The sequence below is a fragment of the Bos mutus genome, chromosome 10, assembly GCF_027580195.1.
Source record: "Bos mutus isolate GX-2022 chromosome 10, NWIPB_WYAK_1.1, whole genome shotgun sequence".
Taxonomy (NCBI): Eukaryota; Metazoa; Chordata; class Mammalia; order Artiodactyla; family Bovidae; genus Bos; species Bos mutus.
The window spans coordinates 35,857,805-35,875,957 of NC_091626.1; the positions used below are offsets into that span (position 1 = coordinate 35,857,805).

General features: G+C 39.3%; 1 protein-coding gene across 2 annotated transcripts in view; it reads right to left on the bottom strand.

Moving 5' to 3' along the window:
• Positions 1-11,244, bottom strand: part of MNAT1 (MNAT1 component of CDK activating kinase) — a 210,409-nt gene extending 199,165 nt beyond the window's left edge. Inside the window, exon 1 of one of the 2 annotated variants that reach the window (XR_011465630.1) lies at positions 11,025-11,244. Coding sequence is in view for 1 of the 2 variants with exons in the window: in XM_005890687.2 (XP_005890749.1) it covers positions 11,025-11,113 (89 nt within the window). In the remaining variant the exon portion in view is untranslated. The remainder of the gene's footprint in view (positions 1-11,024) is intronic. The other variant, XM_005890687.2, reaches the window with a different exon arrangement.
• Between the last annotated feature and the right edge of the window lie 6,909 nt (positions 11,245-18,153).

An 18,153-nucleotide genomic window follows, 5' to 3' on the forward strand; every position in this document is an offset into this window, starting at 1 on the left:
TCTCAGGAGGCAGGTCAGGTGGTCTGGTATTCCCATCTCTTTCAGAATTTTCCACAGTTTATTGTGATCCACACAGTCAAAGGCTTTGGCATAGTCAATAATGCAGAAACAGATGTTTTTCTGGAACTCTCTTGCTTTTTTCATGATCCAGCAGATGTTGGCAACTTGATCTCTGGTTCCTCTGCCTTTTCTAAAACCAGCTTGAACATCAGGAAGTTCACGGTTCACCTATTGCTGAAGCCTGGCTTGGAGAATTTTGAGCATTAAATTACTAGCATGTGAGATGAGTGCAATTGTGCGGTAGTTTGAGCATTCTTTGGCATTGCCTTTCTTTGGGATTGGAATGAAAACTGACCTTTTCCAGTCCTGTGGCCACTGCTGAGTTTTCCAAATTTGCTGGCATATTGAGTGCAGCACTTTCACAGCATCATCTTTCAGGATTTGAAATAGCTCCACTGGAATTCCATCACCTCCACTAGCTTTGTTCATAGTGAAGCTTCCTAAGGCCCACTTGACTTCACACTCCAGGATGTCTGGCTCTAGGTCAGTGATCACCCCATCGTGATTATCTGGGTCATAAAGATCTTTTTTGTACAGTTCTTCTGTGTATTCTTGCCACCTCTTCTTGATATCTTCTGCTTCTCTTAGGTCCATACCATTTCTGTCCTTTATCGAGCCCATCTTTGCATGAAATGTCCCCTTGGTATCTCTAATTTTCTTGAAGAGATCTCTAGTCTTTCCCATTCTGTTGTCTTCCTCTATTTCTTTGCATTGATTGCTGAGGAAGGCTTTCTTATCTCTTCTTGCTATTCTTTGGAACTCTGCATTCAGATGCTTATATCTTTCCTTAAATTCACAATACCATACGGCAAACAGATAGTCAATGGGAATCTGCTCTGTGACTCAGGGAACTCAAATAGGGACTCCATGACAATCTATGAGAGTGGGATGCAGAGGGGGATGGGAGGGGATGCAGGAGGGAGGGGACATGGGTGCACTTTTGGCTGATTCTTGTTGATGTATAACAGAAAACCACAAAATTTTGTAAAGCAATATCCTTCGATTAAAAAAAATAAAGTGGCAAAAAAAAAAGTGGAGGACAGGTGTAGAATAGAACTAAAAAGATGACTGCTAATCTCCTTCAAATTTACATTCATGAAGTCTGCCATCTTCCTATCAATACTTCCGACAAAACAAACAGCACTCTGTATCATGTACTTCTGAACAAGCTTCCACCCCCAACCTGACAGCCAAAACAGACATCACATGTCACCTTCCTAAAGGGGCTAATATTTAGATCTTTCCTCTTCAGAGATTGTTCCACAAAAACATTTATGCATTTGTAGTAGCAGTGTTAGTCATGCCCAATTCTTTGTGACCCCACCACTACTGTAGCCAGCCAAGTTCCTGTGTCCATGGGATTCTCCAGGCAAGAATACTGGAGTGAGTTGCCATTCCCAGAAATCAAACCGGGCTCTGCTGCATTGCAGGCAGATTCTTCACCATCTGAGCTACAAGGAAGCCCCCTTGGAGCCACCTAAATGGCTTGATCGCTTGATGCTAATATTGCAAAAACTCCTAACTTTAGGATACACCCACTAAAACTTTTTGCTTCTCCAAAGGCCCTTTTCCTACATCAGCAGAATGGTTACAACAAGAGTTCAGGATTTCAGATTTCTGTTACTTTAATAGTACTTTTCTTAAAAAAAAAAAAAGCTTGTTTAAGAAGTAACATAAAGTCCACTTTCACATCTTAATTTCAAAGAATATTTTTATAATTCTAAACTCCCTTTTTGCTCCTTAGAAAGAAGAAGAAAAAAAACCTAATTTCCATTTAAGGACTCAAAAGAAGACCTAAAATACTATAAAATTAATGGGGGCAGTAACCATGTCTCTCACACTCACTGTTGTATTCTCAGCACTGTGTTTTCCAAAACTGCTTGAGCACAAGACTAACCTAGATAGCCAGCATAAAATACTAAGTTCCTCCACCAAAGATCTATGGTAAGGCCCAGAAATTGGTGTTTTAAACAGGTACCCAAGATGATTCCTAGGATGACGTAAGTTTAGGAATCAGTGGTCTAGAAAATGTATTGAGTATATGAGAAAGAATGTAAATTTATATTTATTAGTAAACCAATAACTAATAAACTACAATTAAGTATTCCTTTTTACCTTTGAAAACAAGCTTAACAGATTTAAAACATGAAGAAAACCAAAATATCTAGGTTAAACTTTCATTCAATTGTTCTCATTCTATTTACTATCTCAGGGACTAGTTGCTAAGTAAACAAGTAAACTGCCAAAAAGAGTCTAAAAACTTAACCTAAAAACTGTTATTTTTCTGCATTTAGAATACTGAAAGTAACTCTTTACGGTTGATTAGAGTAAATACTCTTAAATTTACCTAACTTCTTAAACTTATTTGAACTGTGCTCATCCAATGTTCACAGTAATTCTATGAAGAATATGCTACTGGTAAACCCACTATACAGATGAGAAAACAAAGGCTTAAAGAAAATAGTTTTCCCTGAATCACTTGGCTAAGAATAAGTGGCAAATCTAGAATTCAAACTCAGGCAAACTATCATTATATATTTGTTAGATGTAATATTTCATGCCCACAGTAGAAACAAAGGCAATGAGAAAATATATTAATTCTTTCTCTGTTTATATTTGTATCCCTCATGACCAACTGCTAATGTATCAGGTTCTTGCAGAATAAAATAATGTGTTTTTAACAAGTAACTTTGAACATCTAATAAACAGCTTCTTCTTACCTGCTTGCATCTTGTAACACAAATTGGACAATATAACTTCAAAGGAAAACTGGATATATAAAAGAAAGACCTCCTAAAGGAGAAAGGTGAAAAGAAAGTTCACCTGTAGGTCAAACCTCACACAAGGTTTCCTCCAAGACAGAAAATATATGTGTATATATATGGATGTATATATACACTTATGGGATTGGGTGTATACATACATCCATACATATACATAGTAAACTACTCAGCAGATAAAATGATTCTTAAAAAAAAGATTCCCAGTATAAATGAAAAGAATTAGAGAAGAGACTTATCCCATAGGGCTATGTTTTTCACATTCAAAAAGAAACAGTACAAATAACATAATTACTAAACATTTAGTAACCATGGTTTTAAAGAATATCAGATCAGATCAGATCAGTTGCTCAGTCGTGTCCGACTCTTTGCGACCCCATGAATCGCAGCATGCCAGGCCTCCCTGTCCATCACCAACTCCCGGAGTTCACTGAGACTCACGTCCATCGAGTCAGTGATGCCATCCAGCCATCTCATCCTCTGTCATCCCCTTCTCCTCCTGCCCCCAATCCCTCTCAGCGTCAGAGTTTTTTCCAATGAGTCAGCTCTTCCCATGAGGTGGCCAAAGTACTGGAGTTTCAAATCCCAGGGCTGATCTTCAGAATGGACTGGTTGGATCTCCTTGCAGTCCAAGGGACTCGCAAAAGTCTTCTCCAACACTACAGTTCAAAAGCATCAATTCTTTGGCACTCAGCCTTCTTCACAGTCCAACTCTCACATCCATACATGACCACAGGAAAAACCATAGCCTTGACTAGACGGATCTTTGTTGGCAAAGTAATGTCTATGCTTTTGAATACGCTATCTAGGTTGGTCATAACTTTCCTTCCAAGGAGTAAGGGTCTTTTAATTTCATGGCTGCAGTCACCATCTGTAGTGATTTTGGAGCCCAGAAAAATAAAGTCTGACACTGTTTCCACTGTTTCCCCATCTATTTCCCATGAAGTGATGGGACCAGATGCCATGATCTTCATTTTCTGAATGTTGAGCTTTAAGCCAACTTTTTCACTCTCCTCTTTCACTTTCATCAAGAGGCTTTTTAGTTCCTCTTCACTTTCTGCCATAACATTAAGTTACACTTAATAAAAAAAGGAACTGAAATGCAAACATTGCATCTTAAAAACCAAAATGCACAGTCATTTTAATAAAATCAAAAATATATATATTATAGCCATATAGTGATATATTTACATTCTATAAATAGTGATCAGTACTTTCTCCTGTATTGAAAAGGGAAAATCACAGTTAATAAAAATAACTGAAATTTTTCATATTTTATGAAGCACTTTTATTAATGGTATATGGTCCAAAAAAAAAGACTAAAGCTACTGAGCACAGTGATTTTCTAATTAACTATTAACTAAATTACCCAAATTTTAAGAGACTGAAGGGGGTTAAAAATTATCTGTTCTAAACAAATTTACAAATCAAAGCTAAACAGGTGATCTAAAACTTGCCAGTCTGTGACAGAACTAGAATATAGATTTTCTAACTCATGTTTCAGTGTTCTATTACTTAATGGATGTGAATTACTGAAATACATGGGATACCAACTCACACATGCAGTATAAGCAAAAACCATCTCCTTCAGGAGAATGGTCTCGAGATAGTCATTAGAGTATGACCCACAAAATATTAGATATTAATTCTCCAGAGCTGTTCTACAACATTATATCCTAATCAACTTTAAAACACTCACTCCATGAAGAAAAAGAAGAAGAGGCGGGAGATAGGTAGGAGGAGGAGAAGGAGGAAGAATAAGAAGCAGGGGAGGAGGAAGAGAAGAAAAGTATATTTAGAAAAGTTTTAGGGGAGAAACTGAGACAGTAAAAAAAAATCAGAAACTGCAAAAGGAAAGAAATGTTAAAGGGGAACAGAAATTACCAATTACCAATTTTGAGGTAAAGAAAATAAACATGTACACACAAAACTGAGACTAAAGGAAGTAAATGCCTCAACAACAGTAAGTCCAGCATTTTCTAACAAACATGATGGAGCAACTGATGTCAGACTAGCATTCCTACCATGAGCAACCATAAAACAAAATGTATGAAACAACTGTTTACAGACATTAGACAATGGGTAACACAAAGACTATAATCCCTTAGAAACGGTAAACTAACAAGGTGAGCCCGACAATTGCCTCATTTTTCTATCTGGGAAAAAATTTCCATGACGATAGCCTAGCAAGCAAGAGTTTAAGAAGGGCACAGTGGTTGTGCTAAGTTGTACAGGCAAAGACCAAACTTCAGTGCAGTTGATATGGTTGAAATCTGCAAGGCAGAGGGTCAGAAGTCTGTATAAGAATTCCGATAAGTCCATGGCCAGGCCAAAGACAGACTGCATATATGCAGGGCAAAACCAATCAAGGCTTAAAAGAGAATGGCTGAGAGAGGAAGAGAGGGTAGTTAAGGAGTGCTGGGTATATTTTAGAGTTTCTACCCAGCCAGAGTAGAGAAACCACAGTAACACCTTATTAACACCTCAAAAATCCAGTTGAGATACCAGAAAGGCTTCAAGAATGGGGACCACATCGTATAATAAGACTTATTCTATCTAGACTTACTCTAACAAAGCCTAAAATCAAGGCCCAACAAGTTTTGCAAGGAACTCAAAGTTTGGAGATTGAGTTGCAGTAAAGTAAGCAATCAAGATTGCCGGGAGAAATATCAATAACCTCAGATATGTAGATGACACCACCCTTATGGCAGAAAGTGAAGAGGAACTAAAAAGCCTCTTGATGAAAGTGAAAGAGGAGAGTGAAAAAGTTGGCTTAAAGCTCAACATTCAGAAAATGAAGATCATGGCATCTGGTCCCATCACTTCATGGCACACAGATGGGGAAACAGTGGAAACAGTGTAAGACTTTATTTTTGGGGGGTCCAAAATCACTGCAGATGGTGAATGCAGCCATGAAATTAAAAGACGCTTACTCCTTGGAAGGGAAGTTATGACCAACCTAGATAGCATATTCAAAAGCAGAGACATTACTTTGCCAACAAAGGTTCGTCTAGTCAAGGCTATGGTTTTTCCTGTGGTCATGTATGATTGTGAGAGTTGTACTGTGAAGAAGGCTAAACGCTGAAGAACTGATGCTTTTGAACTGTGGTGTTGGACAAGACTCTTGAGAGTCCCTTGGACTGCAAGGAGATCCAACCAGTCCATTCTGAAGGAGACCAGCCCTGGGATTTCTTTGGAGGGAATGATGCTGAAGCTGAAACTCCAGTACTTTGGCCACCTCATGTGAAGAGCTGACTCATTGGAAAAGATTCTGATGCTGGGAGGGATTGGGGGCAGGAGGAGAAGGGGACGACAGAGGATGAGATGGCTAGATGGCATCACTGACTCGATGGATGTGAGTCTGAGTGAACTCTGAGAATGGGTGATGGACAGGGAGGCCTGGAGTGCTGCTATTCATGGGGTCGCAAAGAGTCAGACACAACTGAGCAACTGAACTGAACTGAACTGATGTACCTAATAAGAGTTTCAAAATACATGAAGCATGACAGAACTACTAAAAAGAGAAACTGACAAATACACAATCTGTTTGGAATAACTGATAAAATGAGTAGAAACAATAAATTAGTAAGGATACAGGATTAGTAAAGATACTCAGAAGTTAACACTATCAACCAAGCTGACCTAACTGACATACACTATACCCAACAGTTACAGAACACACATTCTTTTCAACTTGACTTGCTCATCAAGTAAGACCTTGCTCACCAAAATAGATCACACACTGGACCATAAGTTTTCATAAAATTTTGTAAGACTGAAATTTATCAAAATTTGTTCTCTTACTACAACAAAATTAAATTAGAAATTAACAACAATATATCCAGAAAGTCCCCTTTTTCTAATTTTCTACCCAGAATGAGTACCTTTTTCTAATTTTTCTGTCCACTATTTCCCAGTTCAGAAAACAGTAACGTACAAGCCCAGCATATTAAACAAATGAATTAATACCACTTTAGAATTATTCTTTCCAACAACAAATAAACTGAACTTTAATCTGATAAACCTCTAAAAGCTGCTAGTAATTTATAGGAAATACAAAGGAACATAATAATACCACAGAGATGCAATCAGCAAAATTCAGACTGGTAACTCTTCAGAAAAATCTACCTAGCAAGAGAGAGAGAGACAGAGAGAAGCAGAGAAAAAAGTAAAAATAAAAAGGAGAAAAAGAGAAACTTTAAGAAAATATGGCAATATATTGTCTTTAACATATATCAGGATGAGTTTTTCTTTATTCTACTTTGTGTCTTATGTGTGTTTAAAATGAAGAAAGAAGATTTAGTAAAATCAAATATAGGTAGTTTCCAGAGACAAGTGTTGCTAAGGATGGTTGGGATAAAACTTAAATTATTAGTTTTACTTGCTTGTGTTACTCTGAAAAATATCATCCAACTATATTGGGTAAAGAGGATCTGCTCTATTCCAAAGAAAATAAAGTTTTCCCATCTTTTCTGAAAAAGAAAAAATAAAAAAGACTTTAGTTAAATGAGAATTAGATATAACTGGCTCCTTCTAAATCAACATGCCTTTAAAATTCTACGAAGAATTCTATGAAAGGCTTATTTCTAAAAATAGGTGGCCCTGATAAACAGAAAAAAGTTACCCTTTTCTGTGACTAAGACAAAAGTTCATCCTTGAATTGAAAAAAAAGCAAACTTAGAATCCAATCTTCTTTGGATGTGCATGCAATTAATTCATTTGGGTGTTTGCTGGATTGATTTAATATTAATACATAATGGAATTTGTCGTTGTTTAGTCGCTAAGTCATATCCGACTCTTCTGCTACCCTATGGAGTGTAGCTCACCAGGCTCCTCTATCCATGGGATTTTCCGGAAAGAATACTGGAATGAGGAGCCATTTCCTTCTTCAGGGTATCTTTCCTACCAGGTGGGCCCTTTACTACTCAATCACCACTTTCTCAACTGCTAGCAGTTAAGGGAGAAAACTATTTTCATAATGTTTCACCTTTTTTCTCCTTTCTGCTCCTGTATTTTCTCTCATAAATAGTACTTCTAAATAATCTTTCCATAATCCCACACTTCCTATCTCCTGTGAAGCACTATCCCTACTCACTTTATTACTTGCCTCTTAAAATGACTTTGCTACTTGACACACAAAATAAAGTGAGTAAAATCATGTGGCCCTGTTATCCTTGCCTCATGGTATTCACACTCTTGTGTATAAATACCCTCCTACTCTGTAACAGGACTTCAGTGCTAACAAATAAAATCCAGCAGAAGCAATGATAATGTGATTTTTGTCATTAGATGATGAAAGGCTCTGGAGCCTCTAGTTCTCTCACTAACTCTGGGAAAAGCCACATCACGAGCAGTCCTATGGAGGGTCCAAGGAGAGGAACTGAACCTGCCTAGAGCCACATGAGTGACCTTGGACAGACACTCCAGTCCAAGAAAACAGCTTGAGCAAACCTCATGAAAGACACTGAGCCAGAATCACTGAGCTGAGCCACTCTCAGACTCCTGACCCTCCAAAACTGTGTAATAAATATTTATTAAGGTACTAACTTTTGAGGCAATTTATTACATAGCAATAGATAATAGTATTAATACAAATATTACTACTAAAAAATAATACTCCTTTCAGACCAACAATTATAGCAATGCCTAAGCTCAATCCCATGAAAGACATTCTGTACAAATTCAGCATACTATCAAATCAAAAGTATTTCACATCAAAATCTATAATGTTCTATTACTTATCAGAACAGCAAGATTAAAAAAGTAATAATGCCCAGTACCAGCAAAGATATGTGGCAACAAGAATTCCCATGAACAGTTGGTGGGAGCACAACAGATACAATCTTTTCTGAGAACAAGTGGGCAATGTTTATCAAAATTCAAAAGTCACATACAATTCCACTATTAGGCATTTACCCCTGGTTCTCCTCTTATATCTTACAATATACTTGTATATGGGCTGAGGAGGAGGGCAGAAATAGAGAAACTGACTCTAGTGAAAAATAGGAAATCTAAATATTCATAACAAAATTTTTGGGTAAATCAATTATAGTATAACCAAACAGTGGACTATCATCCAAATGTTAAAGAGGAGTATATACACATACCAATTTAGAAAAGATATCCAAGATACACATTATGAAAAAAGTCAGGGTATATATAACCCCATTTCCATGAGAGAACATGATTCTGAGTTCCTATTTAAATCACAAAAGGGGCATTATAATCAAAACTGTATTTCCACATTTTATAATCTCTTGAATTCATTTAAAGATACCATTGTTGTGCAAGTCTTTTAAAGCAGGCCGAGTGGATCCTGTTTAAATTTTACTTCTGCTTAGCATCCGTACCATGCATAAATAATAATAATGATTGCCAATGTATACTGAGCAAATACTATGTGAAAAAAATTCTATTAAGCACCTCCAAGTATGATGTTTACATATATTATTTAATCCTCAAACACTGTAATATACATAGTGCTGTTATCTCTATTGTACAGGGAAGAAAAATGAGATAAGAGGAATTTGCCCAGAGCCTATAAGAGTACAAAGAATTCAAAATCAGAAGTTCGTTCTCTTAGCCAATACCATATAATCTTTTATTCATTTTGATCATATTTCAAGTTAAAAGAGGGCTGTAAAACTTGGTCTTTAACTAACAGATTAGCAAATAAACCAAAATCAATGCAACATCAGAATGACATAGACAATTCTTAACTCTTATGAAAAAAACAGAAAAGACCATGGACACAACAAAAGCAATTTCCAATTAAAAATAAATGACTGTCTAATAAAAATGCAATTTATTTTGCTAAAAATCACATAATCTTCCCTGACTAGCTAATTACTACTAGGTATCAATTTTTTCCAGTAAATTACATTTAGTACCCTTTCAAAAAAAGCAAATTCCTTTTCCTTGAGCACCAACTATAACAAATCTGGTACAGGAAAATAAAGAGAAACCAACCAAAATCTTTCTAAAAACTGAATAGTCTTTACAGCATTTGTCTGGTTTCCCTTTTCCAATCTACTTAATTACTTTCACCTTATTTCTAATTTTAATCCATTCAATCACATTCAATACAGCTCTACTGTATTTCCTTTGCTGGATAAAGCAAAGGAAAATAAAGACTACTTAGAAAATAAGACCAGTCCAGTAAGTTATTAAATCCCTTTATAATCATTATAGCTACAACTAACCATGCAACTCAGGCTTACCCAAAGATCTTGTCTACCACACTGCAGGTTAACCATCATTTTTTATGTCTTAGAAACATCAAAGAAACTACGAGAATGTATGTTCACCTTACATTTCAAAGCGCTTTATAAAACCACCTTTACTGAACCACATTTAACCATAAAAACGTGGCAAGAAACACGCTGATCAGTTCCTGCACTTATTCTTCAAAACAATCTCCCTTCTTGCCCCTAAACCCCCCAAAATTGGCATTCTATAGTCAGACAGCCTGTGTTTCCAATTCTAGAAGGGTCCACTAAATAAGGTATCTGAAGCAGTCTCCGTTTCCTTTCCTGTAAAATGGGAATGAGATGAGTACCTACTTCATAGGGCTGCTGTTGAGAATGAAATGGGATTAACTCAAGTTAAAGCGCTTAGAACACTGCCTGACACGTAATGTACACCCAATAAATGCCAGCCATTACTGTATCTCCAAAATTCACTGCCTAGAACCTGAATTTTCTCTTTTAGAGATAAGAACTAACCAAACTCCATCAGGACAGTGGGCATATCGATGGAGTTTCATATTAACCTGTGCAACAAACAGCAACAGTATATAAACAGTAATTGTATTTTCATAGCACTTTCTTTTTAATAAAAACGCTTTGCGTGAAATTAAACACTCCGATCTCCCACGCTGGAACCCTGTTAACAACACAGCCCGGAAATACAGTCCAGATTCTCATCGCCTAAGGAGGGGGGAACGTGACAAACTGCTGGTTACCACATCAGGGAATCCGGCAGTTCAAAGCAGGCCAGAGAGGCTCAGGACTGGAGGGTAGTCTGTTTAGAGAAACAACGTTCCCTTTTCCTATTTTCTTCCCCAGTGTCGATACTAACGAAGCCCTTTTCTCCCCTGAGCCGACGACAAGCATCTCCCGGCTCTTTCGGGAGCTCCCACCCTGTGCGTCTCCCCCCATGGAACCCAACTATCCCCCGACTCACAGAGTGTGTCCGCACACATTCACCATCAGCTTCAACGAAGGGTTCCGGTACTTGGTGGTCTTACACCGGGGGCAGCCCTGATCGTCCATGGCGCCTTCCTTGCAGTGGACTCTCCCCAGCGCCTGCTTCAAGTCACAGCAACAGCCAACCTAAAGCCCCTCAGATCCGAGGCCAAGCAGGTTCCTAACAACAGGCTCTTAGCTGGGACGGTCCTTTACGAATGAGCACCGGCCGGTGGCAAGGCAATTCAGCACAAAGGTTCCGGAAGCAAGTTTTCCGGTCCTGCCGCTAGGGCTCGGTCTCAGCTTTAGCAGGCCACGGAAAAACCTTGGATTTAGAGGGAGGGCTTTTTAAAAAGGCAAATTACACACAAACCCTCAAGTGTACCTAGCTGTATTTTTCAGGAAATCGTGTCACAATTAGGAACATAGATTCCACCTTGTTCTGTCTGGAAATAGTCCCATTAATCAAAGAGCTGTGTTTGGTGTACATACTCAGTAACTGGGACCAGTATTTTCTTTTAACAGTGTGATAGTCTTGTGCTTTATACTTCTTCTTTACACTTGCACAGTCGTGCAATCACAGAAAACAATATGCATTCTCAGATATGAAGCTTGGAAAAGTTATTTAGAATGAAAGTCTCATGCTGACCCTAAATATTACAGATTCTCACTAAATGTTAAAATAGTTCTATAAATAATATCTGGCATCTGCAGAGAGGCAATTACCTCAAGATGGTCAGGCATGCTTAACGGTTTCAGCTGGCTCTAATATCTCTTACCATCCTACCAATCAATGACAGTATTTGTTTCCCCAAACACAGGAATACAGACTTTATTTCAGCAACTCTCTTGAAAGCCTGAATCTCTTTCGAAATTTTAAGTAACATTCACTGCATTTATCAAGGTTGCAAAGTGATATTTATAAACAGCTCTGCATGCATGTTAAGTCACTCAGTCATGTCTCTTTGCCACCCTATGAACTGTAGCCCACCAGGCTCCTCTGTCCATGGAATTTCTCCAGGCAAGAATTCTCCAGGCTTTGCCCTCCTCCAGGGGATCTTCCTGACACAGGGCTCAAACTGGCATCTCTTGCATCTTCTGCATTGGCAATCAGGTTCTTTACCACAAGAGCCACCTGGGAAGCCCGTAAACAGCTCTATCAGATAATAAATTCCTCCCACTATAAAGGACACATCTTATCCATCTCCTGAACAAGGATTTAATTATACTTGTTGATTAAGTATAGTAAATGAAGAATGAATGAATGAACGAACATCAAATAGTGTAATGCGAAATTTTTTTATTCTGAGCACTGTATTGTAATCTGACCCAAATTCCATCAGAAGTGGGCATACAAACTTTTTCAAATTAACCCATACAATGAATACCAACGGAATATACTCATAGTAATCTTTTCTCTTTTCAATAAAAATATAAAGAGGAATATTTCAACTCTCACTTGTTTTTAAACAGTGAACTCAACAGGCAACCCACACTGTGGAAATACAGTTGGGATTTCCATGTGCTATGGAAGGAGAACATGACAAACAGCTGTATACCACATCTGGGAACCAACAGACCAAGGCAGGCCACAGCACAGGCCTTTATATTAGTAGAAAGACATGAGGGATTTACCTAACAAAAACATCGTGACATTTGTGTGATCATAATATTGTTCATTGTTGTTGTTCTTTAGTCAGCAAGTCAGATTTGACTCTTTGCAACCCCATGGACTATAAATAACCTAGCAGGCTACTCTGCCCATGGGATTTCCCAGGCAAGAATACTGGAGTGGGTAGCCATTTCCTTCTCCAATATTGTTCACTAACAGAAACTAAACAAATGTAACTTTTACTAAAATAGGCAATATCAAATGCTGTGCTGGAGACATTATGCTGCAATTTTACTAAAAAAAATTTTTTTAGTTGACATGCCTGCAAGACATGTGAGATCTAAATTCCCCCACCAAGGTTCAAACCCAGATCCCCTGCAGTGGAAGTGTGGAGCCTTAACCACTAAATCAGCAGGGATGTTCCTTTGCTGCTATTTATTGAAAGAGACCACATCCAAACCAGTGAGTCAAAGTGAAGCGCTCTAAAAATAAAGACAATTTTTAGGATCTTTATATTTTAACAGAAAAGGAAACTTCTGGTGAAAGACAGAACATGATTAGTATGCAAATAAAACTTTTAGCCAAAACTAAATGAGAACTTATCCACTAAGTTAGCAATACTGCTAGAGAAGACTCTTGAGAGTCCCTTGGACTGCAAGGAGGTCAAATCAGTCAACCCTAAAGGAATATTCATTAGAAGAATGGTTGCTAAAGCTGAAGCTCCAATACTTTGGCCACCTGATAGGAAGAGCTGACTCACTGGAAAAGACTGATCCTGGGAAAGATTGAAGACAAAAGAAGAAGGGAGCAGCAAAGGATGAGATGGTTAGATAGCATTTCTGATGGACATGAATTTGAGCAAATTCAGGGAGAAAGTGGAGGACAGAGGAGTCTGGCTTGCTACAGTCCATGAGGTTGCCAAGAGTAGGACATGAATTAGCGACTGAAAACCAATGACAACAATGTTTATCATCACCAAAACACTTTTAATCATTTCTCTGAACAGGAGACCTCAAAGCACTTTTGTGCAGTGAATTGCTTTTCCTTTCTCCCAAGCCTTGAGATTAAGGCAAGGAAAGCACTGAAGATTATGGGAGGAAACATTGCTACCAGCTCTATCTTTTCCCCCGGTTGGAAATTACTGTCAGAGAAGCATGGTAACAGCAGCTGACTTGGAAGTCTACCAGATTAGCATTACTCATTGAGCTAGAACCAGTAGAAAGTAGCGATTATAGATTTGGCTCCTAGCATCAAGAGAGCTGAATTCAAGTTCTGCCTGCCTCATTTACTAGCTACACGACTAAAAGCACCAGTTTTCCCAAATATAAGATGTGGATAATACCAGCACAACCAGCACACTGGACTGAAGACACCACTAGCACAGAGTAAGAGCTCAGTAACTGTGATCTGTTATTAAGAGTTGCTCATGTCCAACTAAGTTGCTAAGTCGTGTCCAACTCTGCAACCCCATGAACTACAGCATGCCAGGCTTCCCTGTTCTTCACTATCTCTAAGAGTTTGCTAGTATAGGTATTATTAGTGAGTGGTAGTATCTACACAAGGCATGTACTAGGAAGAACCTGTCATTTTAAAAACAGACCTAACCAACTTTATTTTGTTCATTCACTAGGCCCTGTCCAACTCTCTGTGACCCCATGGACTGCAACACACCAGGCTTCCTTGTCCTTCACTATCTCCTGGAGTTTGTTCAAACTCATGTCCAGTGAGTCGGCAATAACCATCCAACCATCTCATCCTCTGTCACCCTTCTCCTCCTGCCTTCAATCTTTCCCAGCATCAGAGTCTTTTCCAATGAGTCAGATCTTCACATCACCTGGCCAAAGTATTGGGAGTTTCAGCTTCAGCGTCAGTCCTTCCAATGAATATCCAGGATTGAGTTCCTTTAGGATTGACTGGTTTAATCTCTTTGCTGTCCAAGAGACTCTCAAGAGTTTTCTCCAACACTACAGTTCAAAAGCATCAATTTTTCAGAGCTCAGCCTTCTTTATGGTCCAGCTCTCATCTCCATACATGACTACTAGAAAAACCACAGCTTTGACTAGGCAGACTTTTGCCAGCAAAGTGATGTCTCTGTTCTTTAATACACTGCCTAGGTTTGTCCTAGCTTTTCTTCAGAATCTGCCGGCAATGCAGGAGACCCAGGTTCAATCCTTGGGTCGGAAAGATACCCTGGAGAAGGGAATGGCTATCCACTCCAGTATTCTTTCCTGGAGAATTCCATGGACAGAGAAGCCTGGCAGGCTACAGTCCATGAGGTTGCAAAGAATCGAACACAGCTGAGCAACCGACTTACAGCACATACTCAGTGCTCTGTGGCAACCTACATTTTTTTGAAAGAAATCCAAAAAAGAGGGAATATATGTACATGTGTGGCTGATTCACTTTGCTGTGCAGCAGAAACACATAATTGTAAAGTAACTATAGCCCAATAAAAAATGAAATAAATTTTGGAAAACAGAACTGTTTTTGAGCCAAATTTCTTATCTTCCCTCAACTGGGTTTCCCTCCTCCACATAATACACTTCACAGGGTTCCTGTAATGATTAAATAACATGATACGCATATACGAAGGCCTCATAGACAATAGAAACTCTGAAAAGTATACCATTAACACTGGTGGAGTTCACTAATGCAGAATGGTCAGAAAACTTTGAGGAAGAACACACTGATAGCACCAGATTTCTGACTGAAATGGAACCTCAGCCTTTGTGAAAAACGCCCAACTATCAGGTTAACCACTTTCATCAAGATAGCTATATCCCAATGAAAGTTTTCCACTTGATAAAGATGGTAGTGGTTTAGTCACTAAGTCATGTCCAACTCTTGCAACCCCATACACTGTACTGTAGCCTGCCAGGCTCCTCTGTCTATGGGATTTCCCAGGCAAGTATACTAGAGTGGGTTGCCATTTCCTTCTCCAGGGGATCTTCCTGACCCAGGAATTGAACCCAGGTCTCCGGCACTGCAAGTGGATTCTTTATTGACTGAGCTACAAGTAATAGGAGCCCAGTATTTCTCTTCCCAAATCTGCTCATCCTCTAGCATACTTAAGTGCAGATTCTACCTCTCTTGGATAATGTTTCTCAAAGGCAACCCTTCCTTTCCAGCCCCAAGGCTATGAACCCAGGTTAAACCTTCCCAATCTGTTGAAGGCTTGTATTGTTTTGTTGACTGTGGATAGCATCCCACCCTGTTCTTAGGGAAAACAGCTCCTCCCCCACAGAACTGGGCAGTTCTAATGGGCCTGCCAATTGCAATGCTGGCCCTCTGGCCTTGGGGTTGACAACAGAACCCTATGGACCAATCAGAGATCATCCCTAGAATTTATCAAATTGGCAGTAAGGAAAAAGCAGCAGAGCCTCTTAAAGCTAGAAAATGTGTGCTGGGAACTCCTGGAAGCCCAGGGTTCCAACCTTCTGGGGAAAGCCCCTTTGAAAGACAAAACTACTTTGATGAAAGACGCAGAGGCCAGTGAAAAGGGACAATGAATGGGTCTTTAAGTCTGACCAACTGCATTCTACTCTTCCCATTCTGGTATTATGATCCAAAATTTTCATCTTTTTGCCTAGGCCAGTTCAAGTGGAGTTTCTGGCTCCTGGGGAAATTAACATCACTAAGAGGCAAAAATGCTGCTACATTTGGGAGAGAACTAGAACCTGGCACTTAAGTCTCTGCCAGGATCTTTCCCTCCACCATCATCCAGGTGACTCACTAGGTCACTCTCCTCATCTAGTGCTCATTAGCATCCTCGACAGGCAGAGAGTTTGGTCACTGAGAACTCCCACGTATTACATCCAAGACTCCTTCTACCAGTCTTCTCTTTTTTTAGGTAAGTTTGAAAAATCCTAGAGAAAGACTGAATGTTTTGGTTTGGTGCCAGTGCCCAACCCTGGACCACTCAACTATATGGCCATAATATTACTCACAACATAGCCACTATACCACTATGTCCACCACACCACAGGAAAATGAGCATTTCATTCAAAGTCCCTCATAATTTGTCCCCAACATGCCTTTTAAGCTAATCTCCCATCATACACCTATATAAAACCCACACTTCTGACACACTGAATTACTCAGTATATTCAGAAATAAACCACACGGCTTCATGGCTCCATGCTTTGTTCCCTCTGCCTCTAATGAACTCTATCCTTGAACTCTCAAAATTCTTGTCCTTAAAGATCCAGCTAAAAATCCATTCCCCATTGCCTTTTGCCTCTCAGAATTAATCTCTTTATCCTTAACACTCATATATCTTGTATTGTACTTACTTACAAATATGTCTTGCTTCCCCTACCAGATTTTAAGTTACTCAGGGTCAGAGACCCCAATTTTATCCTTCAGTATGTAATGCAAAACCATGCACTTAATCAGAACTCAATAAATATTTAGCAAATGAAAGATCTTTCAGAAATGCTGATTACATATCATCAACTGTTGGTCACTAAATAGCAAAGGAACACCTCCTCTACCTAGGAGACTACTTTACAACCTAACTTCCTTAATATAAGTTTTTGGAAGCAGAAAGAACTGACCAAGATACAGATACACAGCCTTCCCTCTATCCAGATAGCCAAAGTCGGTTTTGAGAAAAGAAATCTCCATTCTTTTTTTTTGGCTGTGCTGGGTCTTCGCTGCTGCTCAGGCTTTTCTCTAGTTGCAAGAGACCGGGGGCTACTCTCTAGTTGCAGTATGTGGGCTTCTCACTGCGATGGCTTCTCCTGTCATGGAGTTTGGGCTCTAGGGCATACAGGCTTCAGTAGTTGTGGCATGCGGGCTCCGTAGTTGCGTCTCTCCGGCTCTAGAGCACAGGCTCAACAGTTGTGGGGCAGGGGCTTAGTTGCTCAGTGGCATGTGGGATCTTCCCCAACCAGGGGTCAAACCTGTGTCTCCTTCTTTGGCAGGCAGATTCTTCACCACTGAGCCACCAGGGAAGCCCCAGAAATCTCCATTCTTGATAGCAACGCCATTAGATATATTTAAGCAAAGTGCAATATTTTGTGCTGAACTATGTTTTCTTCACTATGCTAAAATGGCAAAAGATTTCTGTGTTGCTCATCATTATCTTCAGGCAGGAAGGAAGAGAAAGAGAAACAAGCAGCTTAGTTTTCACTCTTAGGCAATCCCAACCTCAACTCCATTTTCCCAAATCAAAACATAGCTTTAGTCTGTACATCAGCACAGCAGACTCAACGTTCACAGTATGGCAGACACAGGAAGTAGAAGCAAGTACTCAGCAATTTTACAAGTCATTTGACAAAAAAGTGCCCCAAGATTAACTCCACATACCCTCAAGTCTGGTGTTCTACATCAATGTAGCTAACCATATTTGAGTCAAGGGCTTCCAGCCCACTTCGAATTGCTGCCAGAATGAGCTCGGACACTCAGCCAGCTAAAGGAATCCGGAGCCTGGTGTTGGATTTCACTTCTGGTCCTATAGAAATCTCTTACTGGAGCTATAGAATACCAACGTAGCTACAGGCTACAGATATTA